The sequence below is a fragment of the Copadichromis virginalis genome, linkage group LG3, assembly GCF_057382275.1.
Source record: "Copadichromis virginalis isolate Kocher_CV1m ecotype Utaka linkage group LG3, C_Virginalis_male_GT1.1, whole genome shotgun sequence".
NCBI lineage: Eukaryota > Metazoa > Chordata > Actinopteri > Cichliformes > Cichlidae > Copadichromis > Copadichromis virginalis.
The window spans coordinates 44,204,563-44,232,424 of NC_140620.1; the positions used below are offsets into that span (position 1 = coordinate 44,204,563).

The 27,862-nt window shown below is 40.5% G+C and overlaps 1 protein-coding gene and 2 long non-coding RNA genes across 4 annotated transcripts; all 3 read left to right on the forward strand.

Moving 5' to 3' along the window:
• Window positions 1-333: 333 nt before the first annotated feature.
• Window positions 334-27,765, forward strand: LOC146714938 (phospholipid scramblase 1-like). Of its 2 annotated transcripts, XM_085451286.1 has the most exons (8): window positions 334-623; window positions 1,227-1,307; window positions 20,247-20,521; window positions 21,300-21,342; window positions 21,532-21,752; window positions 23,886-24,047; window positions 24,945-25,106; window positions 25,200-27,765. In XM_085451286.1, the coding sequence occupies exons 2-8, from the start codon at window positions 1,295-1,297 to the stop codon at window positions 25,257-25,259; spliced, it is 936 nt and encodes a 311-aa protein (XP_085307412.1). In that variant the 5' UTR covers window positions 334-623; window positions 1,227-1,294; the 3' UTR covers window positions 25,260-27,765. The 2 variants fall into 2 exon arrangements, with proteins under 2 accessions (XP_085307412.1, XP_085307414.1); XM_085451288.1 differs by lacking the exons at window positions 334-623; window positions 1,227-1,307 and adding an exon at window positions 19,782-19,892.
• Window positions 8,671-13,753, forward strand: LOC146714939 (uncharacterized). Its single transcript, XR_014918887.1, has 3 exons — window positions 8,671-9,291; window positions 11,443-11,475; window positions 13,038-13,753. It is a non-coding gene; the product is annotated as an uncharacterized LOC146714939 (long non-coding RNA).
• On the forward strand, window positions 13,759-16,548 carry LOC146714940 (uncharacterized). Its single transcript, XR_014918886.1, has 3 exons — window positions 13,759-13,910; window positions 14,033-14,647; window positions 16,254-16,548. It is a non-coding gene; the product is annotated as an uncharacterized LOC146714940 (long non-coding RNA).
• Window positions 27,766-27,862: the final 97 nt, after the last annotated feature.

The following is a 27,862-nucleotide window of genomic DNA, read 5'->3' on the forward strand; positions in this document are numbered from 1 at the left end:
TGCAATGACCTGGTTATCTGCAATGACCCGGTTACTGCGTTTACCAGATATCAACACAATTTCGATCCGCTCCTCACGTGTTAACCTCTTCGACATGTCAATGGCTGTGAACAAAGAGAAACTTGTAAATAACTCATGAAAGAATAAAGTTACGTTGAAACCAAGCACACCATTGTTTTTCTTGTGACATTATGTACATATATGTACTGTGTATTTACTGTAGTGTCTGGGTTTCCTGAGGAGGAGGAGCCGGAGAAGGTGGCTGTGATTTCTGGCATTTTGGCGCCCCCTGGTGGTCGGAGCTGCCCCAGTGTTTCACAGATCGCTCCGCTCCTTCTCGTCTTCCTCCCGCATCTGCAGCGAGCGATAACAAGTTTAGACGTCCCTGGTGACGCCGGTCTCCTCTTCCCGCCCAGTGCACAAAAGCCCTCATCTCAGTGACCCACCAAAGCCTTAGCCCATGTAAAATCCCGGAAAGGGGGAGGAGACTAGGAAGAAGTGGAGGGAGGCGTACAGCACAGCTGCAGCTAACAGGTTAAAGGAAGAGCACAGCAAGCTTCTGCTTTCCCACCACTTTCTTTCCATTTCTTGTCGCTGGATCTTCAGGGAAAACAGCCACTGAGGTGAGATATTTTTGTGTGAGTGTGTGCTGTTCCTCACCATATTTTAGCTCGAGTGTTTTTTTCTTCTTCTTTCTTTTACTACGACATAAAGACTGCTCACGAGGAAGGAGATGCTCGCGACCTTTACTTTAAGAAGCTGTAGGTGTTTTCTCTTTAATAAGCTCTCATGGGAACATGAGAGGGAACTTTAATGACGTCTAAAGGGGCAAAAAAAAAAAAAAAGCTTAATGCTGACATTTAGTGGCAGTTAGCTGCCAGTCTTGGGCTGACACGGGGCACACCCACTCCTTTTATTTTTATGATTTAGGTCTGAAATACTGTGCATCAGGGACAAAAGGGCCACGACTTTGAACCCAACATTGTCAGGATTGTTTTGGACCTCTGGTCTGTGTCTGGATATTATCCGTGAAGCTTTGTGTCGGGATGCCACATAGGGCACATTTACACACAACCTCGAGTCGCTCGCCTTGAACGCATGGCCGATTGAAGTTAAAAATTCACGTTTGTGTTATTGTCGCTCTCTGCGCACCCTCCTCCAGTCCTGCTGGTTTCTATTACACCCACCCCTCCCCTTTTTTTCTCTTCTTCCCTTTATCCTTTCAGTTTCCCATAGAAACCGTGCGGGAAGTGTGACCTTATTTTTCTTCCTCCGCCCAGAAAAGCTCTGCACCATGTCTGCTCCTGGTAAGTGCCTAGATTTCACATTTATGCTGACTTTTGTTTTCAGTTTTTTCTTTGGACGAAAATATGAAGACGTAAGAGTGTTTTAAAAACGTGAGCAGTGTGGCGTACTTTAATAGTTTTAACACTTTGCTTCCATTACGTCACGCTTTGTAAAATGCTAGAAGTTTTCTCACACTTGCCCCGTTAGCTTTCCACTAAACCCAACAGCCTGAATAATGAGCACACTGTCCAGCCCACACAGTAGACTTCTGAAGGTGGGGGATGTTTTTTATTTTTTCTTCCCCAAGAAATTCCAGGAATACTTTCTTGAAAACACGTCAGAGTCTTTGGCCCAGCAGACTTCTCTCACTGAGTGGAAAAGGTGAAAGGTGCTATTGTTTGTGTATGCCAGCGCAGTGGATGCACCCACACTTTTTTCTGTTTTTTTTCTTTTTTTTTTCTTTTCTATTAAATGTGAAGTAAAGAGAGGGATGTTGAGCAAAGGCAGACCACTAGCTTCACACTGTCTAACTTCCTTTTTAAACTTTCATTACACACAAATGGCACAAGAGGTTGTTTTTTAATTGTAGTCCACAAGGCTTTATTACATTCATCAGCCTTTGCCAGCAGACTCGTGACTAAATGGGCTTTTCCAGTCACCCGGTCTTGTTCGTTGTGGTTGTAACGACTCAAAAGAAAGTAGTGCTCCACTCATGAAAGTAAATCTTTTTGGAATTTTTTGGCATTCAGACAACAATTCTAATGCCGAGACAGGAGGGGGGGGAAAAAAAACAACACAAAACGTTGTCAGCTTTGTATTTATCCTTACTGCTGAGTGGGAATATCAAGTGCAAACTGATTGAAAACATCATTTTATAGTTTACATGTATTCCTCACTGGTGACTGAGCCTGACCTGCACATAGGTGGTAAAGCAGTGAGGGGAGCATAAATAGAGCAGGGACAGAATCTGCATCGGTGATGGCGTCACTTCACTAGAAGGATCCTCCCGGATCCAACCAGAGATCTTTTGCTTGTTAGGTGAATATGTAAACCAATACTAGTCATAATATTAAGTAAACATGGGGGGGAGAATCCTTCCTCTTTCCCAGGCAAAGTACTAGCTGTCATGTCCACCTCGTTTTTGAGTCTTTCTCTGGACAGGGTTTAATTAATAATTTGATGGAGGAATAATTTCAGGAATGCTTTTCTGAGTAGTTTCTCGCTTCTGGTTGTCCATCCCTGCCCCTGCCCAGTGCTTGTAGTGCTGTGGAGACACTCCGAGGGAGGATCTGCTTAGCTGAGCTCATGGTGCATTTTCACCCTTCCATAGGAGTCCATGCTCACTCACAAGAGGAAGTAAAATTTTTCTAGATGAGACTGTGGAAAGATCATCAGGCACTCCTGCAGCTGCCTTCCTCTCACAATCTTTTACTTGGTTGTGTGTGTGTGTGTGTGTGTGTGTGTGTGTGTGTGTGTGTGTGTGTGTGTGTGTGTGTGTGTGTGTGTGTGTGTGTGTGTGTGTGTGTGTGTGTGTGTGTGTGTGTGTGTGTGTGTGTGTGTGTGTGTGTGTGTGTGTGTGTGTGTGCTTGTTCTGCTATACTTGCGAGGACCATCGCGGGTTTTAGACCTTACGAGTGAGGACCTTTTGGGAAAGTGAGGACATTTAATATGGTCCTCACTTGTTTTTCACTGTAATGGCTTCTAGAGGCCATTTTTATGCTTCTCTCAAAGTTTGAGCGAGGTCCTCAGAAAGATAGAAATACGAGAAAAAATACACACTTCTATACACACTGCTATTCTTTTCATACACACACTTTTGCTCTCTACTGGCTACTAGTGGTTATGAAAAATCACTGCTCCTGAGCCTTTTTGCTCTCTACTGCCCTTCTGCCCCTTATGGTTGTGGATAGTCACTGCACCCAAGTACTTTTTGCTCTCTACTGCCCCTACTGCTTTTGGACAGTCACTGCACCCAAGAACTTTTTTGCACTCTACTGCCAACTACTGTCTTTGCCCATTCACTACAAATGAAGATAATGACAGTTTATCTAATGAAGGAGAAATAAATAGTGCTCTATCGCCTTGAAGTTCAATTCAATTTTATTTATATAGCACCAAAGCACAACAAAGGTCACCTGAGGGCACTTTATACTTTAGGGTAAAGACCCTACAAGGTAAGTTAAACATATTATTATGTCTTACTTTTAATATCTGGTCTTGGTCTACCCAAATTGGAAAGCACACCAATACAATTTTTGGAATTAAATGCTGAAATAGAAATATTGAATATGGACTGGCCTAAACTGGGCTATGAGACAGTGCTTCAGTTCCTGAAAAATTACGACTGGATTTTCAATTTAAACTAAACAGTGTGCTAGTTAACATGGGTTTGATCAGTTAATGTGAGACAGGTTTAGAAATTATTAATGCAGCTCATCATTTCTGCCTTCTGGTTCTCATTTTAGGCGTCTCTTTTTAAACCATACTTTTATCTCTGCTATAGAAATGGCATATAAGTAACTTTTTTAGACCATTCAGTTAAAAAAAAAATCATTTAACGTCTTGAGGGGCTGCTTTCGATTTAGTGTTACCAGCATATTTTACCAAAATATCTCCACAAATAGGAGACTGAATCTGAAAAACCACCTTGACCCTGCTTTAGTAGTGAGCTACAAATTGTGTCTACATAACATAAATATAGACAATGTGCAAGAAACTGTAGTTTTGTTTCAAGTATTTTTCAAACTATTATAAATCATACTGGTGAATTTTGATAGATTATATTAAAGCATGGGCTTCCGTACAAAGGATACATATATTGCTGTGTTCCCTTTTATATTAAAACCTGGTTCCTCTACTGTAAGCTTCTATTAGTGAAAATCTACCATTAATATATAATCTGTAATGCAATATAATATTGACTCATGTGTTCTGTAATACTTTATAAAAATTAAATATGTCCCATCCATCAGAAGTGCCCATCTCATTATGGCTGCTTCCAGGAGGATAATAACCAGTGTCAAGAAGCTCAAATGATGTCAAATTGCACTCTTAAACATAACAGTTCAGTTCACTGTACTCAAATGGCCTCTACAGTCACCAGATCTCAATCCAAAAGAGGACCTCTATGATCTCTATGGTGGATCAGGTGATCACATTACATGTTATGTGATCACCTGATCCATCATTCATTTACACACACACACACATATATATACACACATATATATGAGAGAGAAATGCTCTCTTTAGGGGTCACAACACCAGAGGCTCTGGTGTTGACCTCTGAGGTCATGCTGTTTTCTCCCTCCTTTGTCCAGTATTTCCTCTATCCCTCTTCTGCATATGTCTGAATCATCTCAGCCTTGTCTCTAACTTTCTCTCCATACCATTCAGCATGAGCTGTCCTTCTTGTATACTCATTTCTGTTTCCTGTCCCTCCTCCTGACTCCAGATCCCTGATGTAATCCCACCCTCACCTTGAACACATCCTGCACCACCCTCACATCCAGACTTACCTCATGCAGTACCACAGTTCCTCTCTTAGCATCCCATCATATTCTTTTGCCAGATCCACAAAGACACAGTGCAACTCTTTCTGACCTTCACTATACTTCTGCATCAACACACTCAAAGCAAACATCACATCTGCACTGCTCTTTTTCAGTGAGAAGCCATGCTGCTGCTCATGGATCATCACCTCTCTTCTTAACCTAGCTTCAACAACTCTTTCTTGGTGTGTCTCAGCTTTATCGCTCTGTAGTTACTACAGCTCTGCATATCACCCTTGGTCTTGAAAACTGGTATCAGTACACTTATTCATTCCTCACTCTCCAAACTTGTGTTAAACAATCTGGTTAAAAAGTCCTCTCTGGGAGTGGGCACGATACACGGAATCCAAATTACCATCAGGGTGTACACCTCACCCCTCGCGTGGTTGCCCACCTCTCAATTTTAAATACACGTAGACATTGAGGGCTAGCAGGAGGGACTATGCGCTTACCTGCTGCTCTCTGGCAGGTAGCTCCATGCCCTCCTGGGTTTTAAATGCACCTTAGAACACACATGCATCAACACTACAATAAGCGGGTGGAAGGAGGTTTGGAGTCTTCTCTCACCCCCGTTATCTGCGGCCTGCTGGAGCGGGGGGGCTAGGAGGAGGAGTTGGCCATCTGGAGTGTGGGGCCTCCCTGCTGCTGCGGAGTCGGTCTGCCTCTCCCCACCGCAGGGAAAAGGGTAACACCACCTGGGTCTGGGTGCAGTTCCCCCCTCCAGGGGCAAGGGTACCTAGACCCGGTTCGTTGAGTACGCTTGGGGAGTGTGATCGTGTGTACAGCGTCTCTTTATGTCTGTCTCCACGTTGGTTGAGTGTGAAGTGCATATGAGAGGATGAGGGGATGGGCGTCCAGGTACACACCGGCTCACTCCTTGGCGGCCGCTTATCGGGGCCTGGATCCTGGGGCTCGCTCGGGCCACTTCGGAGGTGGGGTGCCCCCGGCCTCTCAGCCTGGGGCTCGGTCACTCAGGCACAGCTGGCTGCCGGCGGAGCTCACGGGCGCGTCACTGCAACTCCCCCTGGCTTCTGCTCCGCGGCTGCTGAGTGAGCCCTCATCTGGGACTCTCCTCAGCTCTTACTGGGACAGTGGCGCGGCTGCCCCTCTGTTGGTCTTCCTTGGTCTCTTGTGTTCTGGGGGCCTCTGGATGTCTGGAGTTTTGATCTCCTCCATACCTGCTTCATGCCCTGGAGGACGGGGCTGTGGCCCCCCCACACCCTCTAGCAGATCATTACATGAAGGAACCTTTTAAAAAAACAAGCGCGTCCATTTACCGGTCGATCTACGTCCCTACCCTCACCTATGGTCACGAGCTGTGGGTAGTGACCGAAAGAACGAGATCGCGGATACAAGCGGCAGAAATGAGCTTCCTCCGAAGGGTGGCTGGCCTCTCCCTTAGAGATAGGGTGAGAAGTTCGGCCATCCGGGAGGGGCTCAGAGTAGAGCAGCTGCTGCTCCACATCGAAAGGAGCCAGCTGAGGTGGTTCGGGCATCTGACAAGGATGCCCCCTGGGCGCCTCCTGGGTGAGGTGTTCCAGGCATGTCCCACCGGGAGGAGGCCCCGGGGCAGACCCAGGACACGCTGGAGAGATTATATCTCTCGGCTGGCCTGGGAACGCCTTGGTGTTCCCCCGGATAAGCTGGAGGAGGTGGCTGGGGAGAGGGAGGTCTGGGCCTCTTTGCTTAGGCTGCTGCCCCCGCGACCCGGCTCCGGATAAAGCGGATGAAGATGGATGGATGGAAGCGCGTCCATGCTCACAGGTGTACACACGGGTGATCACACCCACAAACTACACCCTTTTTGGCTCCTACCTCAAAGCACACTGTGTTCTGTTGATCCTATGTGCTGCACAATAATGCTTAATATTTAGTATTTACTGTCATATTCCCATATATCATTGTGATGTTGTTTATTCTATTACTCTTGTTCTCTTCTGCTTGTTTTCTTTTTTCTTTCTCAACAGGTGATCCAGGTGATCGATAGATGCATTTTTTTTTCTTTTTCTGCCCATTCTGTTGGTTTTTGTTTTTTTGCCCTTCTCCCCTATCCCTCTTCTCAGCTCTTTCTCTTTCTTTCTCCCCTTCTTTCCCCCAGTCAAGTCTGTCCCGTATTCAACAAGTGAAAATAAAATAAACAATAAAAGGTGAATCAAATGGACCATTACGGCAAGGCTGGGATGGTCAATTTGGTAAAGTAAATCCGTTGGGCATCTTTCTTTGCCTTTAGACAATAATTCTGATGGCAAAAGAGCCAAACGGGACAGGCAAAAAAAAAAAAAAAAAAAGTCCTCTCTCCTCAACATCTCTATACAACCACAGATATGTCATGTGGACCAACTGCCTTTCCTCTCTTCATAGCTGCCTTCACTTCCTCCTTACTTATCCCCTGCGCTTCCTGATTCACTAACTTTCCTCCATCTGTCCTCAGTTTCTGTCTTTATTAATGTCTTCATTAATGAAGACAGTGAGAGAATACTTCTATCTTCCATCTTCTCAACACACTCTCTTCACCATCTTTATCCTTAATCACTCTAACCTGCTGCACATCCTTTTCAGCTCAATCTCTGTATAGCTAATTCATGCAAGTACTGTTCTCCTTCCTTAGTACCCAGCCTCACGTACAACTCAGTATAAGCTTTTTCCTTTGCCACCTCTATCTTTGCAGTTGGCCTGGCCTCCCAGTATTCCTGTCTACTTTTATCCATCTCCCCTGACTATTGCACTTTCTCTTAGCTATTCCTTTGAGGAACTACAGGAAAGTGTCCAATCCACCACCAAGTCTCCTTGTCCTCTTTTCTCTCTCCAAAAGATACACCAAACACCTTCTTTGCCTTTCTCTCACCATTTCAGTTGTATTTTTCCAGTCATCTGGTAACACTTCCCTTCCACCCAGAGAATGTCTACTCCTCCCTGAACTAACAACTGCACAACATTCTTCCTTCTTCAGCTTCCACCATTTAGTTCTTGTCTCTGCCTTCATTCTCTTCCTCTTCTTGACGTCCAAAGTCATCCTATAGACTAGTGTCCAATGCTGCATGGCTACATTCTCTCCTGACACCACCTTGCAGTCTCCTATCTCTTTCAGACTGACCCTTATGTTTAGGATGTAAGCCACCTGTGTACACTTTCTTCCACTCTTCTACGTCACCTTCTGTTCCTCCTTCTTCTTGAAGTAGGAGTTCACCCCAGCCATTTCCATCTTCCTAATTTTGACCTTGTGCATTTCTCTGCTTAACACTATACCTATCTAACACCTCATTATCTCTCTTTCCTTCACCTACATGGCTACTGAAGTCTGCTCCAATCAACACTCTCTACCACTTTATCAAACTAACTGCAGAATTCCTCTTTCTCTTCTAACTGACATCCAACCTTCAACCTGGTCTCCTGCACACACAGTAAATCTACCTTCCTTCTCTCCAGTCATATCAGCCAGCTCTCTCCCTTTGCCAGTCATAGTACCTCCACGCTCCTGCCTGTCCTTCTCTTCGACTCCTAACATGCTTCTCCCCTATATGCAGAAAAAATAATGTTTGATCATCATCAAAAGCCAGATATTTCAAAGTTTCATCTATGAAATATCTGGCTTTCCCATCATAGCAGATGAAATACGTATTTTGCATTAAATTGCATCATTTCGCCTCCTGAAGGGCTCGCAATGAGTCCACTGTGTGTATATATATGTATTTCTTTTCCCTATGGTAATAATACTTTTAGATAAATACTAAGTACTTTTCCACTACTGATGTATATAAAGTAAAATTAGGCTGTAAAGTTAAATCTTACTTTAGATAAATCTTGGTATGTGCTTTTATAACGTGTACTAAATTGTAGTAAAACATGTCAGGGTTCCTTTGTTTCATGTGTTCTGGCCAGTACACTAAGCCTGAGCCTGAGTGAGAGCTGAGCAGAGAATTGTAGCTCACTCTGCTCCCAACTTAACTGATGCCCTGCACCTCCCCCATAGCTGCTGCAGTGGGGGAGGGGCAGGTAAATGTTTCCAGCACTTTGGCAGGTCTGAAGGCAAAAGAGAGTCCAAACCAGGACTAGCAAAGTGTACCTAATATAGCTGTTTAGTGTGTGTGTAAAATAAATAAATAATATGGTAATGGCTCTTTCCACTACTGATATATATAAAGTTTAATTAGACTGTAAAACTAAATCTTACTTTAGATAAATTTTATTTTGTGATTTCATAATGTGTACTAAACTGTAGTTAAAATAAATGTCAGGATTCCTTTATTTCACATATTGTAGCCTGTAAATCAGGTTTGAGAGTCAGAGCTGAGGAGAAAACTTTGGCTCTCTCTGCTCCTCCATCAGTGACCCTCCCCCCGCGCACCTGCACTGCAGCTCTCAAACTTTTGCAGGGCATGTGACGTCATTCAGTCCACAGTCGGAGTAGCCGTTTAAGTGGAGCTCTGAAGACTGCAAAGCACGCTTTCTGCAGGTAAGATTTCACATTTTTGCTATATGAAAACTGTGCAAATGTTGTCTTTCTAAGAAACGAAAGAAAAAGGTATCTTACATTAAGTTTAATTTTTTTTTAACTTAATGACACGGCAGTAAATATACTTTTTTTTAATTGAACAATGCATAAAGTTCGTCTCAATCTATATTTTATTACAATTAACTATGCATAATTTTTCTTATAATTGAACATAGGAACAAAAACCGATTCCTTCGTGATATATTTAACACTAAATTTTATGCCAAACCTACCGTCCCCTCCCCCTCAATTTCTGGCAATTTCTATCTGTATTTCTCTTCAGTCTCGCTCTTAGAAATATAAAATTAACGTAAGAAATAATTATCGGATCTGGTTTTCAGTTTAAAGGGGAAAAATGTACGCTTAATTACAGTAAAAACATGATTTTTGCAAGAAAACATGAAGTTAGAGATTTTTCACGGTTTCAGTGAGTAAAAGTCTAAAATGAAAAATCCTATGCAGTGTTTTGGTTGCAGACCTGTGTGAGTTCCAGCCTTTTAACAAGACAGCTTGTTGTAACTTTAGTGCAATTTGTTTGATAACAGCATTTGGATTATTTTGTAAGTGATTTAAGTGTTAGTCACATGTTTAGTGAGAGCTGTTAATTATAGATTTAATTTATTTAACAGGTATTTTCATTAGAAAACTGCGTTTCCCAGAATCCTTTGTGGTAGACAAAAGTTACTCTGGGTTTTTAGCTAGCAAAGAAAGTTTTGGGAAGCCATTATATGTTGCTCTGATGTCGAGCAGTTTATTTGTTGTACATTCCCCCTTTTGAAGCCTTATATAAAGACTATCGTTTCTCCAATTGATGTCCGATCCATTTTTTTGGCTAAGTGGATTCGCCACAACACAGCTTAGTGGAATGCTTTTTAATTCTTCACAAACTTTATTAAAGATAACAAGCGGCCAAACTGTGGTTTGTACCGTTTTATTTAGGGTATCTCTTTAAGGCATTTTATAGCTTGACTGGGTTTTGTCCCCTTCTTTTTAAGTCACAATTTTAGCCTAGATTTAGTCGAAAGGCACTTTTATTCCGAGCGCTTTAATCTTTTGTTAAAACCCAACCTCAGTTGCCCAGCTATAACATCTATCAAGTTAGCATTTCAAAATATGTAAAGGAAACGACTGAAGTGTGACGCATGCGCGTAGCAATGCTTTAACTTTTGTTGTCTTAAAGTGTTTACAATCCAAAATGCTTGAAATCATTGTCCTCCTTTATCCATCAAATATAAACGTTCCCACGTGTTTACGCCAACATGGAGTTTTATGTTGGTGTCGATGTTTCAGTGACTGAGCAGCGTCTGTCCGTCCAGTATATTTACTGACGTAGCCGCACATCAGCATGACCCAGCTGAGCAGCGTGCTCCGTTTAGCCTCGTTTGTCTTATTCCTCTCATTTGTTTTTCACCGTCAAACATAACTGGACAGAAGGCCTGGTGTTCTGTTGCTGAAGTGGGCTTCAGATAGTGTTTTTCTGTGGAACATCAAGGCTGTCATGTAGTATTAATTTGGCTATTCAAAGCAAATAATGTACATGCTTATACAAAATATAAGCCTTTTGTATAGTGTGTTATAATTGTGCCTTCCAACAATTGAAAGTGTGTTTATGTGTTGTCTCTTTGGCTGCTATGTTTTAGTGTTATAATAAGACTCACCTTGGAGGAAACAATAACATGCTGTCCTAATATTGCTTTATGTACAGAGAGTAATTAATAAAAGTATGTTAAAAAAGGAAATGATGTCACTCTAACAGTGTAGCCATCAGAAGGCATATAAGCTTTCCTATATGACACTCTGTTTTTTAAATGCCTAATACTACTATATCTAAAACGGGTGAAACGTTGTGATGCTCCATGTTTTTTTTTTTGTTTTACTTTAAATTTGATAGAGTTGTAGGTCACAATTTTTACAGCAGGTTCACCTGCATGAGCGCTCACTGCTAAGACACCTGTATATTTATTGAGGTGAGCTACTGTAAATGAATGGGTAATGGGCTGCATCAAAACTGTTGGTGCACTTTTACTGTATCACCTCCAAGTCATTATTGACTGTAACTGGATTATTTAACTGTAACTGAGAAGTAACTTTGACTTTTGTCTTTGGTATTAGGTGAAGGAAGCCACGGCAGCAAGCCAAATACAGGTATGTGCCTTCTTATCGAATATTTGAACATGTAGTCTTTAATCGTTACTGAATCGTACGTAGGAGTGTCAAACAACAGACCAAACAACAGATACTACAAACTATAATATGCATTAAGAATCATTATCAGTTAAGGTGGGAATAGGTGATTCTTAGATCAGACGTGATTGTTTTCTAAATGTGATTCTTTGTTGCTTATAATATGAACAACTGCTGCTAGAACAATACTCATGTGCATCACATCGGCCCCACGTTCTGCATAAAATGTAAATAAAATAGGCATTGATCAGAAAATCATTTGAAGCCTCTTTACCTGAAAATGGCACAAGGACAACACATGGTTGAAACTCAGCATTTTATAATATAAATGATGTAAGCCAGATATGAGAAACAGTCCCAAACAGACAACAGAAACAGGAGACAAAGACAAAAAGTTGTTGAACGTAACTTTTGTTTGCAGCCTGTGTCCTCATTGCAGACCTGTGCAGTCCTCTGCAGTCTGATACCACGGTCATACCACAACATCTTATTTTACTTACAGCCAGGAATACACGAGCTCAGTGAAGTCTTATAACTTTAAAAACATATCTTTTCACATGTGAAAATTTTTGTTATTAAGCAGGTTGAAATGATGAGCAGATTTTCAAATGACAAATTTATTTGGATATATTCAATTTATTTATGCAACAGATAGTTTGATCCACTGAGAATTTATTTTACATTTAATTTCATGTATAACGTGTTTACAAACACCGTCTCATGGTATATAATCAAGCAATAGGACAAAGTCAGCATCACAGCAGTGGTATGTTTTAAAGAAATTTTTGGTTGATGATTTTAATAAATGTATTTTTCTGAAACAAATTAAAAAAAATGCTTATTAACCAGGTTTCCCACATGCTCAGTGATCTTATGGTCGTATTTAGTTTTTGGCTTTGTTAGCTTCCAGCTGGAAGCTGATGTCACTTAAATCCCTGTTTGGAGAAACAGCTTTTCCTGTTCAGGAGAGAACATGTAGAATTCCTTGCTAGAGGACCTCAAACTGAATCCTGACTGGCATAATCTTAAATTTAAATGGGCACTGGTTTTAAAATAAGATTAGTCTTCTATTCATGATCTCCTGCTTGTTGTTTTATGGTGCATTGTTAGTGTTGTGTACTTTAACCTCCTTGGACCTGATGTCCACATATGTGGACATCACATTTTGGGTTGTCTCGACCAAAATACTAAATTTTGCTCTACAAGGACATTATACTGCCACTGTTCTATCGAAATTTAAAACAAATGCCCTCGTATGTGGATCTCACTCCTCTCAGAAACAAGAGAGGTAAAAAAAATTCAGATAATTCTTTGTTTTTACATCAGGTCCCAATCAGCCCAAATAGCAAAGAGAAATTAAAAATGGCATGAAAGAGTTCAGGTCATAGGAGGTTAAAGCTCATGACAATAGAAATTAGCTTAGGTTATACATTTTACAGTAATGTCATGTTATAGACTTCTCTCTTCATAAAAAATGTCCAAATATAATTGTATCCTTTCAATATTTATTTCTTACATTGCAGACGATAACGTGGCGCTCGCATGCAGTGATAATGGCTGTTCTGATAGTGGTGGTAAGTGTTACCTGCTCACTAGTACAGCTGTTGGTATACTGCCTCATGAATAAGCTGCATTTTTGATAAACTGCTATGCAACTGCAAGTTATGTATGTGACATTGACTAATATTAGAGAGTGACGTTAACCTGTTAGCTTGGGTTCCTAATGGTAAAATGAACTGGGTGGCATGTTACAGCCAAAGAAACACACTGTTGGCCTAGTTCAGTGCTCAGTAGTCTATACAACAGATAACACTTGATCATGTACACTCACTCTATAGTGAGCTCTTTTATTACAGCAAGAACTAGACTCACAACACATGAAAAAAGGACATCTCAGAGATTTGTGGTTTTATCACCACGACCCAGATTCTAAATTAAAAACTGTTACATTTGTCCAGTGCATGTTTACACAAATGGCACCTTTGAATGGTTGTGCTGCATTGTTTTAATTATCTTAACTAAAAGAAGAGTAATTTCATTTCTAGGATGACATAGTGACACTTGGAGAAGTTAAGATTGCTCCTTTGCACGTTGTTGTTGCATCTTTGTTTTTTGTCATATTTGTCAACAATACTGTTTGTGTTTGAAGTTTTTTGTGACTCCAGATGGCTAATATTTGACATAGCAGCTACTCCGTGTCCCCCAGAGAAATGAAAAAGGAGGAGGCAGTGAGATGGGTGAAGGTCAGGTTTTTTACAGAGTCATTCAGTACAAAAACACAGTGAATTAGGAAGATGTGGCACATGAATGTTTCTGTTTTTCAGGTGGAAGTTCTGAGCATTTCTCCTCTCAAAAGAGACCGGAGCCCACCAGTGAAGAGAGTTCAGATGTAGATGGTGAGTTTAAGCTTTTGTCTGAAATGTAGTGACACTGTTGTATGTATTCTACTCAAATTCTATTCCAGTACAATCTGCTTTGTACAATAACAGCTACCATTGTTTGTGTGTTTCTGTTTTAGAAGAGAGCAAGGAAGCAAGACTGGCTTTGAGGAAAAGGCGAAAAACCAAAGTGGCCAAAGCAAAGGGTGAGATGTTTTAAGCTTTAAATGTATTTAAAATTTTCTGTTTGCAGTATATGAATCAGGTTGTAGACATGACTTTATTTCCTTATAGTTTTGTCCTCTGTGGCAGAATATATGCCTACACAAACACAAAATTCTTGATAATATTGATCCAGAATTATTTTGTTGGTAATTAGAAAAATTATTGAAAATGTTTAAGTATTGCTTTACAGTAAGTTGAAGAGGAGAATTCAGAGGGGGTGGAGATGGGTGTCAGGGGTGATGTGTTATAAAAGGAAAGCAGCAAGAGGGAAAAGAAAGGTTTACAAAATGGTAGTGAGGAAAGCTATGACGATTTTCATTGGGAATGACCAGGATGGACAGGATTAGAAATGACTACATCATAGGGACAGCTCAGGTCAGAGGTTTGGAGACAAAGAGAGACAAGGCTGAGATGGTTTGGACATGTGCAGAGGAGGCTGCCAAGGGATGTTGATGATGGAGCTGCCAGGCAGGACGAGAAGAGGAAGACCTCAGAGGAGGTTCATGGATGTGAAGGAGGACAGGCAGAAGGTTGGTGTGACAGAGGAGGATGCTGGTATAGGAGGAGGTTGAGGAGATGATCCGCTGTGATGACCCCTAAAGAGTTCAGCTGAAAGAATGATTGCTTCACTTTTATTGTTACATTTATGATTTGTTAGGCTACCTATTCTGGTGAGTGACTAGTTTAACCTGCTGTGTTGCGTGAGTTCACACTTTGCAAGAACAGCACTACAAAACACATGGCAGGGTTCTGCAGGTCATTTCACAAGTCTGGAATTAAAAAAAAAAATGCAGGCTGAAAATGTCTTGTTATATTATCATAGAAAATACCTGTTTAAGGTCCTATGATTTACCAATTAAAGACAACTACTTTATCTCAATGTTATTTTTTTTTACAATGCGTATTTTAGTTTCCACCAATTACACACACAGATGTTGTGTTTTAAAATCAAAATTTGTAAAGTGAACTAGATTGACAGTATGGACCATCATTTTCAGTGTGAGGTTTGTGAAAAGACAGCAAGAAACGGCAAGTACAAGCAACAAAGCTCATCGAGTAGACTACATTAGGCTTCAAACTTTCCTTTTTGCTAAAGCATATATTTCAGGCTGGACCAGGTGACCCTGAATCCTCCCTTAGTTATGCTGCAGTCTGTTTTAATATCTTCATATTTGCCTAATACTATACTTTTATCTTTTGAAAAATCAGCTTCTGTTTCCAGTACGCTTTTCAATAATCATTAGTGAACAGATGCTCACAATGCCACCCCTTTCATGCGACCATGCAGGTTAAGCTTTTTGTGACCACTTATCCAGATCGCCACTTTCAGGTTAAGTGAATCCAGATTATGGAAAGATAGCCTTGATGTGTTGAATGTGCTTTGTAGTACAGGCCTTATGACTAATGATAGACAAAACTTAATTCTGCTCTTTGGTATTGTATCTGTGCGCCAGTCGCAAAACTGTGACAGTTTGTCAAATAAAACGCATAAATTCAGATAAAATGAAAAGATCATGTCAATCAGTTATGTTTGGTTCTGAATCATGATCTAGGTAATTTGTTACATTGTCAAGGATATTAGCAATTGTATTTCATAATAAAAAAAAAATTGACTTAAAATATGTGATGTCAGTTAACTAGATTAGAACTACTACCAACAGCACAGGTTTTTTTTTTATTACTAGTACATCAGAAATATTTGCCTTATTTAAAACAATAGCAAATTATTAAAGTCTGACAGTTTTTTTGTTTTTTTACAAGAATATTGTTATGATGAATGATTTTAACAGGACTAATAACTAGTTAGCATCTTATTTTAAAAGGCTAGATGCAACATGTACCTTTGAAAACAAAATGTATAAAAGTAAATTGGCTGCTGTTTCACTCTGTAGGTATATTACTCAATAACTGATCTCATGTTTCTGTGAACTCAAAATACTTAATTTAAAAGTGCTTACTACATATCTTGGGTACAAAATGTTGAGTAAATTGTTGAACCTACAGTTTGGTTTGGCATTTTCTGTAAATATACACAAGCAGAACCCCATTTCAAAATCAAAACAAAAACAAAAAAAACTACGGTTACATACATGTTGTAAAGTTAACAGTCCATGTTGTCTTTTGTGTTATTTGTAGAGATCCCCCGTGCGAAGGTCAAGAGGCCATGGAGTGAAGCAGAGAAGACGGCAGTGCAAAGACGGCTGGGAATTATGTAGGAAGCAGGAAGGTCATACTGGTACAGTTGTAGCCATCCTAAGCTTTACTGATTTTTCTTTTTGGCAGAAGTCAAAACAAACCGATCAAAGTTATTGATCACTATTTTAGTTGTAAGTCATTAGACTTAATAGTTGTCTTCATTGTTATAATAGCAATTATTATTCCTCTGGAAGGATGTTACATTGTGAAATAAACTGAATTTGCTCTTGTTGCAGCATTGTGGGAATTTCCTTGGTAATTATTAATAAAATCTACAGCGGTATTTGAAATGTAATACTACCTTTTGTTATGTAGGGTTGTCTTGATAGATTATCAGAACTTTTTAGTTATTCTATTTATGTATAAAGTTGAGACTGTTTAACTTTAACATTATTTGGTTGCACTAAAATAGAAAATGTCAAGGAGTAAATGCAAACAGAAAAAAACATATAGACAGAAACGAACACAAAAGCACCCCCTGGTGGAAAATCACCTGAATAGCACTCAATGACAAGGTCCTCATTCTGATAGTAGAATGAGATTTTTTTTTTACTTGAGTGTTTTAAGATTTTGAGGTGATTTTTGGTGTTAGAGAGCCACCCAGTGTTCAAAAATGGCAAAGGTTTGTCTGCAAGTGTAGCAGAAATGGTGGTCCTCACTTTGATAGTACACTTACCCGGTCCTCAGTCGTTATGCAAGACAGGAATGCGTGTGTGTGTGTGTGTGTGTGTGTGTGTGTGTGTGTGGTGGGGGGGGAACCACAGGCCAGTGACCTTTAGAAAAGTTAGACTCATGTGCTTCAGGTAATTGCACGATGTGAATAAAAACCAGTTTGGCCAGTCTTGAGACCAAAATCCCTTATTGACATCCCATTCCATTTAAATGTGTATAGACCTTTTTGTTTAGTTTTTTTTTCCATTACCAGTATACTCGCTGCGATTCACATCAAAAAGCACATCTGTAAAGAACATACAGTGCAGAAAAGCAGCTCAGATATAACATTCAGAGAGAAACCCAACGGGCATGTGGACGCTCTCGTCAGCAAAAACAAGCTGATCTAAATTTGATCTTTCTAAATTCTTTCTTAATTATGTCCTGACTGCTGTTAGAAAACGGCACAGCACACATACTTTCACATGACGGTCTGTCAGCAGGTGTGACTCAGGAGGCTCGTCACGTCATTTGTGTTAAGGCAGTGACTTTATGGTTGATGCTTCCTGTGTAGTAAAGTGAGCCATTAAGTAACCAATAATTTCTCTACGAGCAAAAATGTCTTCAGCTTCCTTTGTCTTTTCTTCCTTGGGCAGTTCACAACTTTCCCCAAATGAATATCTGGTAAAGGTAAATTTTGTTTTTTGGGGGTCCCGTCATAAACTAGAGCTGTTAACCAAAGTCAGTTTGTCATTTATATTTCTATATAGATTTATATATTTAAAATAAGCAGAAAACACTCATATTGGAAAAGACTACAAACACGGGAAAGCGAGATTACGAAGCTGTGTTGACCTTAAAATGAGTTTTCTGTGTGTCTCATTAATGCATGAGGAGCCCCACTTTGATCCCAGGTGGAGAGACACATCTCCTGGTGTAGTAAAAAAAATAAATCTGTCACACTGAAATATGTGGAGCTACCCTTTGTCAATAAGGGTAGCTCAATAATCTTTGCTGTGCACGTAACCTGGTCAGAAGCAGGTTATATATTATATATTCAGTTTTGGTTTAAAATGGGCTGGAAGTGGCACGTTTTTACTGATTCTTTTATTTACAGCACGTTGTAAGCGCGATACAGATTCTCTGCTGGCTACTATGTTTTGCAAGAGCAGCTTGTAAAGCCGTATCTTGGAAAGATCGGGAATGAAGCGCAACAGTAAAGTTACAGCAGCTCACACTGAGCTTTGCAGTGTCAGAAAATCTATAAAAATGATTTGAGATCAGATTCTAATGTGTTGCTAAGTCTGTTTCACATGCCTCCACATGTCTTTTATTAATATATGGGATGTTAATGTTTATTATTAGTTAAACGTGTAGCTGTCGTGTTAGGGGGGGAAAAAACTAGAGCACCATGCAGTGTTTCAATAATTTTCTCAAATTAAAATGTTAATTTTTACTGCTCTGTTTACTAAATCGCAAAATCAACAAGTTTCTGCAGCTTTAATCTCTTTTGTTTGTAACAGTGGGGAGTTTCACCATTAGGTTTTTATTATCATCGCCATTTATCATCATCATTTGATAATGTCTCTGATTGGTGTAGGAGACACTCACAGGGAGGCAGAAAGCCCGGCTTAATAGAGGAAGTTGATAACCATCATCGTGATATTGGGGTTTCAGGTCAGGCCGGCTTACACACAGTTCTCAGGGCTAAAGGAAACCGTCCTCAGTACAAGTACAAACGACCACCACGATGCATTAGACTTGCACTATTAAAATTTTCTACATTTTCTGCCTCTCCACCACACCAGATTTCTTTTTTTTAATTTTTTATCTTGTCTGTTAAAATCATAGCAGCAGTCCTATGATAGTGAAACTATTAACATTTTTTTAACCTTTATTCTTGGAAGCAGGATAAGGGAAGGTGGTTAATAAAATTCGGCATTGATTTTCCATTATCTCAGACATCTCACATTTTACATTTTACAGTGGGGCTTAAATGCTGTGTTCTAAATGAGGTCTGTACTATGGAACGAGATATGCGTGCGTGTGTGCACGACTGTAGTAGTGAGGGGAAATGTGTCTTTTTACACACCAAAGACTGATCGGTCAATGCTGTATAATTTTGACCAACGTTGTTGTCGTTATGAAGTGAGAATGATCACATTTTTGCATTTTAAACAAGGACATTACAAAACCATTCGACTCAGTTTAGACGTTATTGGCATAACATATGATCATAAGGACAGCTGTGTTCCAGTGGACCTTGCAGTTTATCTGATAACAGCGTTTTACACATTCATAAAAGTAAGCAATCCCCAGTTAGTCATTGTTATGAATCTTGTGAAAGTGAGTCCCATAGCACACAACAGAGGTGCAACTGGCCCTGTGTAGGGTCTTATGGCCCCTCGTGGCATTCTCCAGGGCAGCCACTGAGTAGGCTGGCTGCTAGCCTCTTGAGACTAGTGTGCACTTATGGTTCTGTTGATTTAACCCAACAGCTGCTTTAAATAAGATGCAAACACTGTGAGAGACAAAGTTGCATATCCCTGTGCTGACGGCGTCCGCTCTTCCTATCTGAAATCCTCACTTAATGTAAGAATCTTCAGTTCCTGTCCAAAAGATCCCCAAATCTTAGTTTTCACATCACATATTCAGTTTTTCCACCATGGAAACACTGACAATTGGTTTCCAACATATCATGGATCCAGTTTTTCCAGTATACGTAGGTCATTACTGTTGTGTTGCAATCACCGGCCAATTAGCTCTGCCCTGTCTACTAAAAAAAAAAAAAAAAAAGGGGGGGGGGGGGGGAAGGGCGGATGATTCACAGCGTGCACACACACGCACTCACACTCAGCAGAGTAGCTGCTTCTAGCGAGACACTCGGCGATCACTGCTCTCAGCTTCTCTCTCTGCTCTGACTGGAAGGTAAGAACCTGGAGACGACCAGCCGTGGTCAACGCAGCTGGTCTATAATCCTAAACAGCAGCTTCAGGCTTTTGACTCTTATATCATTTTTATGTGTGTATATTTATATTATCATTCATACTCAGGGTTGATGGTGTCTTTTAGTTTTTTGTGCCCTATCTTACATATTACAGCTTTATTTATTTTCCTTGTATTCTCTGGTTGTTTTATGGTAAAATTGAGCTCTACTTTCTAAAGTTTGACTGTCATAGTTTGTACAGCAACAACTGAGCTCATGAATTCAAATTCAATCAAGTCAGACTGTCGGTATATCTGAACAGGTTTTGATTGTGTCTATTTTTTTCCCCCTTCCAGTTTACCCAGGCGCTCCAAACCAGCCACCCTATCCCATGTCTCAACCCGGCGGAGCACCGTATCCAGTTCCTCCTGGATATGGAGATCCCAGTCAAGCCCCTGCACCGGGCTTCAACATGGGCTATTCAGGACAACCTGCGGTCATGTACCAGCCAGCACCCATAGGGCCAGCTCCAGGCCCTGAATACGGTGGCCCACCAGGGGGGATTTCACCAGCTCCTGGAGGTCCAGCAGTCCCCGTTGGTGTCCCACCTGGACTTGAGTACCTCACACAGGTAGGGCAGAGAAAGGTTAAACCAGTGCAGTTTTTTGTTGTTTTGTTTTATATGCTGTCCTGTTCAGCAGCTTTTGGAGTCACAATTATGATCTGAATGCACTCTTGTGCCAAACATATTTTGCTTTTCCAAGATGAGCTCTGAAAATTCACTGTAGGCTCCACTTGTTCACGTCTTTCTTTTATCTATCTAGTCATTCGTTCCTATTAGTGTTATATCAGGCATTACATTGTATGTTTAGTATTACAATATCCAAGCTGACAGGCAGATTAAAAAAAAAAAGAAAAGTCAGTGCAGTCAGGTGATTTTGAGAGCTACGATTGGTTCCACTGTCTTCTTAAATGTCACAAATTTTTTTTTGTCACGAACTCTTAAGTAAACTTTCTAACAATGACCGATGACTCAGTTAATCCTTCCATTTTACTTGGAATTTGTATGAACTTGAAAAATTGCTGGCCATGTGCGTAACCCGACACAGTTCCTGGATCTGTTGCATGCCAAGCAGTAAGAGAAAAGGTCACATGTTTAAGACTGTAGTGGGTAAAAGTAGTGTTTTATAGTTCTGTTGGCTCACCATTGAAATACTTGCAGTTTGCTGCACTTTTTGGTGATCATTAATCTCAACTAGGATTTGTGACACTAAAGTCAGTTTCCTTTTTAAAACAATATGTGAGGTCATACGTGCTTTTAATTGTTTTTAGAAGGAAGAGACTTTCAGATTGCAGGATGTGCCACAGAGTTGCCTTTTTTCAGTTTGCTTTCTCTCCTTCGGTTTTAGATTGACCAGATCCTGATCCATCAGAAAGTCGAACTCCTGGAAGGTGAGGCGTGCATCTTGTTGAACACAGAATATTTAATCCTTCAGCAGCTCATAAGCAGCAGTGTGTGAGGCTTAAAGCCTCTCAAGATGAAAACGAATGGAAGAAAAATTATATCTGCCCTTGAAATTCCTTACTTATCTTTACTTCATTGCTCACCGTTTTCCCTTCTCTTCTCCCAACCACGCCCAGCATTCATCGGTTTTGAGACAAACAACCAGTATGAAATCAAAAACAGTCTGGGTCAAAAGATCTACAAGGCCAAAGAGAAGAATGACTGCTGCACCAGGAACTGTTGCGGCTCTCTGCGCAGCTTCGACATGAAAATAAAGGACAACATGGACAGGGAGGTTATCCGTCTCATCAGGCCTTTCCGCTGCGTCTCCTGCTGGTGTCCCTGCTGCTTGCAAGAGGTCAGTCCACTCTAATGTTTCTGTGTTTGAGTAGAAGTGACTTGGCTAGTGTTGAAAGAGGTTAATGGAGTCATATTGCATTCATTTACCACACCTAGACCAATATTGTTCCCGGTCAAAAGCATTTTTGGTGTGAAATCTGAGTACTCATCCATCATATCTGGATTATTGTATTTGATCTAGATGTGCTGGTTAATCTTTAGCTATATTAAATATCTGAAGAGACTCAAATAGGGAAGAATAAACTCTTTACTTTCTGTAGCACTCTGTTCACTTTCTGTAGCACTCTGTTCGTAGTTTATGTTAAGACATACCTAATCACTTTTTTTGATTAAATAAAGATAGATACAAAAGTTAGATCAGATAAAGGCAAATAAATCAAGACATTACAGTTTTATAAGGGGCAATGATTATTTTTTTTTAATGTAATGTAGAAATTAAAGGAAAAATCTGAAGATTTTAAGAGAAACGCGAGCTCTGTAGTTTATTTTGTGACACTTACACTTACAACAGCTCATCTCCTGTTCAGGATTTACTTCTATTCTTCAGGAATGTTTTTAGTGGAGCTGCTATACAAGTCTGATTTATTCGCCTGCCTCTGTTAACCCTGCTGGATTTAAAGTAGTTTTTAGGGTGGGAAGTGGGCTAATTTACTGCTGATTGGTCCAGGTGACCAAAGAAACTGCTCTGAGTTATCAGTGTGCTCTGTCCTGGAACCAGCTGCATGCAGATTAATGTTCTCTGCATTGACAGTCGATTGGAGCTGCAGACCCTGCCTGTATCATTAGTGATCATTGATGTGAAATTGGAGTCATTTTGACAAGGACACTGGTATTTGCTTTTTATGCACGTTTGAGTTTTATGGTGAAATGTACAGAGTGCACAGTGTAAGCAGTTAAAAGGAGGCTTCCAGTGAGCAGTCAATGCACTGTGGAACAGATGCAGACAGTTTAATTTCTTGAATTTCCCTCAGAACATCTGGTATCAGATGGTTATTTACCGGTTATTTAACACAACCTCTACAGATGTTATGAATGGGGATGCAATACATAAAGGCTGATACTGTTTGGTACCATGCTGTAAATATGCTTATTAAAGGTCTTGAATTCAACACAGGGAGACTGTGTGGACAGACTCGCTATGGCTTCTCTTGGAGATGATGTTAAAATAACTTTGTTTTTAAGCACGAGCTCCCTGCTCTTGTGGCTCAGATCCAAATAACATGTAAAAAAGCTACTTATCAACACGTCTCTAACACATTTACAGCTTAAATTTAAATCACAAGGTTCTGGCATGGCCGGGCCAGAGTCAGTATCAGCAGGAAAAGCCACGTCCATTATGTCGTCCTTCACATTTCAAAAGCTGTCCAGAGGGTCAGATCTGAGTCTTTGCCAGGACAATTCTGGCCCCCAAGACATTTGAATTCACCATAGTCTAGTGCATGTTATAGTGCATGTAACAGACATTTGATACTGCTACTTACAGCCAGACTGGAAGAAAACCTTAGTCCTGTGTTTAAAGTAATAAATAATTGTTAGTCTTTTCTCATGTAAAATACAGAGGCCTATCAGTTCTTCGTTCTTCATAACAACCTGCAGCCTCACAGTGCCAGTGGTTCATACCTTTGCCTTTCCTCTCTTTGTCTTGAGTTACTGTTGCCGAGTGGTTGCTGCTGACCGGTGTTTCAGTGCCTTTGTGTGCCACTCTGCTCAGGCAGGGTTTTGTTAAGACCATGAATGGCCCTTTTGTCTGTCCAAACTATTTCCTAGACTCCCTGATCCTTTGCCATACGTCCACTGAGACCTTTTTCTCTTTGCCCTTGTGTAATCACATCGTTAGTGGTCTGTCTACAGAAAGTTCCCAATGGTACAAATCTAAGAAGATATCCAATCATACTGCAGCTCTCGGTTTAGTGCCCAGACAGGAACCATGTGAGATGCATTCCCTTTGTTTACATGGTTTAACAATCAAGCAGTCAGCCTCACTTATCATTCCTGCTGTCCAGCATGACACCGCGTGACGTTTTATTTATAGCTGTCAGTGTCCAGGAAAGAGAGCAAACGAAGCTCTGTGAAATAGCTTTCTAATTTTGTGCAGAGCTACTATGTGTCTAACTAACTATGTGACCAACAGATGGAGGTCCAGGCTCCACCTGGGACCACCATAGGGTACGTCAAACAGGACTGGCACCCTTTCCTGCCAAAGTTTTCCATCCAGGGAGCAAACAAGGAGACACTCATGAGACTGGAGGGGCCCTGCTTTGCCTGCAACTGCTGTGGAGATGTCAACTTTGAGGTGAGCTCAGAGGGTCGTTGTTTGTGGGGGGAAACCGAACTCTGAGTAAATTTCATCCATCAGCCAACAGTGATTTGTTACAGATCCACTCAGATAATCTAAACAGGACTGGTAACAGTCACAGAAATGTTGATGATGATTTTAATTAAGTCAAAGGAATAGTTGATAGTTTTGGAAAACACTTTCTATTCACTTTATTGTAGAGTTTAGTGAAAAGGTTGATACGACTCTTATCTGTCCATAAAATATGAGGGTACACCTCGAAGTCAGGCTACTATCCAGCCTGTGCAATGAAAAAATTAAATCTTCCTATTAGTCTCACTTCCTGGTTTCCCACATGACATCCTGCACACATTACTTGAGAATTGACATGATACAACTACTGGCTGCAAGTAGTTGTGATTAGACGCAGGGGAAATGCAATTGTAGGGAGGCTAAAGCAGCTTAAATAGCAGATCAGGTCAGCTGATCTGCCAGGATTGCAGCAGAGCCTGCTTTTTGTCATCTGTTTGCACAAAGGTTGTGCTTGAGATTTTCTTTATTACGTAATCTTCTTGTGTCTTGGTGAGCTTGCTTGTCAGTATTTTCTCCCACTCGTCCAGTTACTTTTCCAACACTAAAGAGCATTCACGGAAACACATTTTTCCCATTAGTTTGACACCAAGTGAATGATCCTTAGTGCTGCTGGTGGTCAGATTGTGTTACCTTTCATAAGGACCAAAAAAGCTGTTTTATCTCCTGATAAGTGCATGTTAAGCTTTTATTTCTCAGCAAGAAGGCAAGAAAATTTTAAACAGCAGCAAGGCTGATGTTGTTTCCATTGTTTAAAGAAAGCGTGTGCGACAGGATTAACAACTTGTGATGAACGCTGGTATTATTTTTTTTTTTTTTTTGCAGCTGAAGGGGAAAGATGGTGGCACACCCATTGGTCGCATCAGCAAGCAGTGGAGCGGCCTTTTGAAGGAAGTCTTCACTGACACAGATAATTTTGGCATCCAGTTCCCGCTGGACTTGGACGTGAAGATGAAAGCTGTGCTAATGGGCGCCTGCTTCCTCATCGTAAGTCCCCAATCTAGAAGAACATAGTTGATTTTGAAATATGTGGTGTGTTGTTGAATAAAATAATTCATTACTTTTAACGTTGCTTTGCAGGATTTCATGTTCTTTGAGAAAGTCGGAGAGGCCAACCAGCGCAGCAGTGTGTTTTCATAACAGAGGAAAGAGGAACCATGGGGGGGCGGCCTATGATGAAGGTGTTTTCCTGTTATGTAACATTTGTAATTGTTTTGTTCATTTGTTACCAGTCCCATAATCCATTTATATACACATACAACTCATTGTGAGTGAATAAACTCTTGATTAGATTTAAAACTTTGAATCTCTCCAAAGTCAAAGACTGAAATTTTCAGTGTTTCTGTACATTCTGTAGATGTTTCACCTCTTTTTAAGCACATCACTGTATTCATAGCAAGCAATTTACGCTACCAAATTTAAACTTGGAAACAGGTGTGGACACGCATCCTTTTGAATGTGTTTTGCTGCACTTGTGTTCACATTTCATTTCTTTCTTCTTTTTTGTCACCATCAGTTTGTCTTTTATTGTTAGTAATTTTATGTGCTTGCTCGAGCTTTATAAAGATATAACAGTATATCTAGTAGAAGTACAATACTGTTTTGTAGAAGATGTATTCATTGCTTTGCCTTCATTTATCCAGTTAAATGGCGGCAGAGTCGATCTGTCAGTCCATTGCTTTGGTATGATGATCATCATAATCTGTGTACAGATATTTTTTTTTAATTTAAAAGTTGGCTTTTGTTTATTACTTTGGTGTATGCTCTACCAAACCTATTACATTCCTTTGAGCCTCCACTGTAGGCTGTATTTAGTGTTAATCAGCAAGTGTTGGCATGCAAAACACACTAAGATATGATGCTTGACATGGTAAGCCTTAAACCTGCCTTGGCTTCATTATATCAATGTCACTGTGAATATCTTAGCACAGGGGTGTCAAACTCAAATACACAGTGGGCCAAAATTCAAAACTGGAACAAAGTCGCGGGCTAACATTAATATTTATTGAAAAAAAAAAAAAAAACTTCCTCCAGATATAAGAATGAATCTTTTCTTAATTTGGCCCGTGGGCCAGAGTTTGACACCTATGTCTTAGCATAAGCATTTGGCGCTAACCACTTGTGGACCACAGTTCCACTACACAGAGCCACTAGCACAGCTTTTAATCTTTTTGTCACTTATCAGAAGCCATATAGAAAACCTCGACGTTAGCCACGGGAATCCCGCTCTGGTTGTTTAGCTCAGGGTGGCATCATGTGCAAATGTTAGCGTGTAAATACACTGAAGTATAATTGCAGATATGCTCATCATTAAACCTGCCTGACATTATTTTATCATCCATGTAAATAGTTTATCTTTAAGCTCAGTTTGGGCTAAATGCTAACTACAGCCAGGAGGTGCATCACCCTAAGTCTTTTTGTCATTAACTAAAGCTTATGGGAAACATTTAGCCACAGTAAACTGGCTGTTTAGCATTTAGCCCACATAAGGAAGTGACATCGTACTAGCATGTAGACATGCTAACTTAGATGGTTGAAATGGCAAGCATCTTAACTACTAAACAACCTGTTGTTAACATGTGCCACTGTTGAGGTTTTAGCATTTAGCCCAAAGCTCTACTGTGCCTACGTACAGACAGTACCTGCCTTGTCCTAATTGTGCAGTTAGTTGACTGCCTTACAAAAAAGTCTGAACTAGTTAGCCGCTGTCACTTGTTTAGGGATGTGTTGCCTTTATTGGTGTGAAGTTGTGAATCACACATTTTTACCAAAGTGCACTCTTTTTATTCAGCAACATGTCTTCAGCCATGGTGCATGATGCAAAGCTGTTGCACAGGCTTTACTCTAAATGATCCTGTGCTCCCTTTATGGAGTTTGGTGGTTGCCGGTGACACCTCACCATCCAGTTTCCTTCACATACCACTGTGTTTGAACATGTGCCTGCGTAATGACATAGGGGAGAGAGAAAATGCAGGCTGAGGGAAAAATTTAAAAGCAGATGTTGAGGTTAGTGAGCATTGATCTGGCCTCAGAATGGTTGGAAAACCCCACAGGCAAAGCTTGCACGAAACACTGTAGTTCCTAAGTCCCTGGAAAGAGTTGGTGCAGTTATGACTGCTGGTACAGAGAACTAGAGAGGAGACCAGAATCTTAACTGAATCAATTGACTTGTTTTTTTCGTTTTGTTTTGTTTTTTTAAATTTGGTTGCTTTGCTCTACAGTGTTTGATAGATGAGAGGTTAATGTTGCACTTCTGTGTTTAATAATCACTCTTGTTCTGGGCACGCCTCCAGCGTGAGACCTGGTTGCCACAAGTGCTTTCAAATCCAGCTAGCTGTTTGCCATCACCAACCAAATGTATTGTATGTGCATGCATAGATATATGTATATGCTGAGTGGCCAGTACTAACCAAAGCATGTACAGTTGATTTAAGTTGCGCACTCACAGTTTACTGTTCCTCTGGAAGCTTTTTTTTTTCTTTCTATCATATATGTACAGCTGGGAGGGGCTGCAACATGTTTCCTGTGTTTTTTATCAAAAATGTTTTGTAACACTTTTCTTGTGATTGGACATTTTTACATATACAAGCAACGATGTATTTCTCAAATAAACAAATGCAACGATAAGCCTTTATTAAAAGCACAATCGTCTCTTGTTTTTCTGCCCACGTGATGCTGCAGGAAAATCTGGGGAAGGTGCTCTGTCGGCCTAAATGTGGACCATCTGGTTGCACTTGGAGAAA

What these genes read in the sequence shown, in the direction of transcription:
- LOC146714938 (XM_085451286.1), top strand. An exon ending in GACTTGAGTACCTCACACAG is followed by an intron (nt 20,522 to 21,299) that starts GTAGGGCAGAGA and finishes CTTCGGTTTTAG; the next exon opens with ATTGACCAGATCCTGATCCA. An exon ending in GAAAGTCGAACTCCTGGAAG is followed by an intron (nt 21,343 to 21,531) that starts GTGAGGCGTGCA and finishes AACCACGCCCAG; the next exon opens with CATTCATCGGTTTTGAGACA.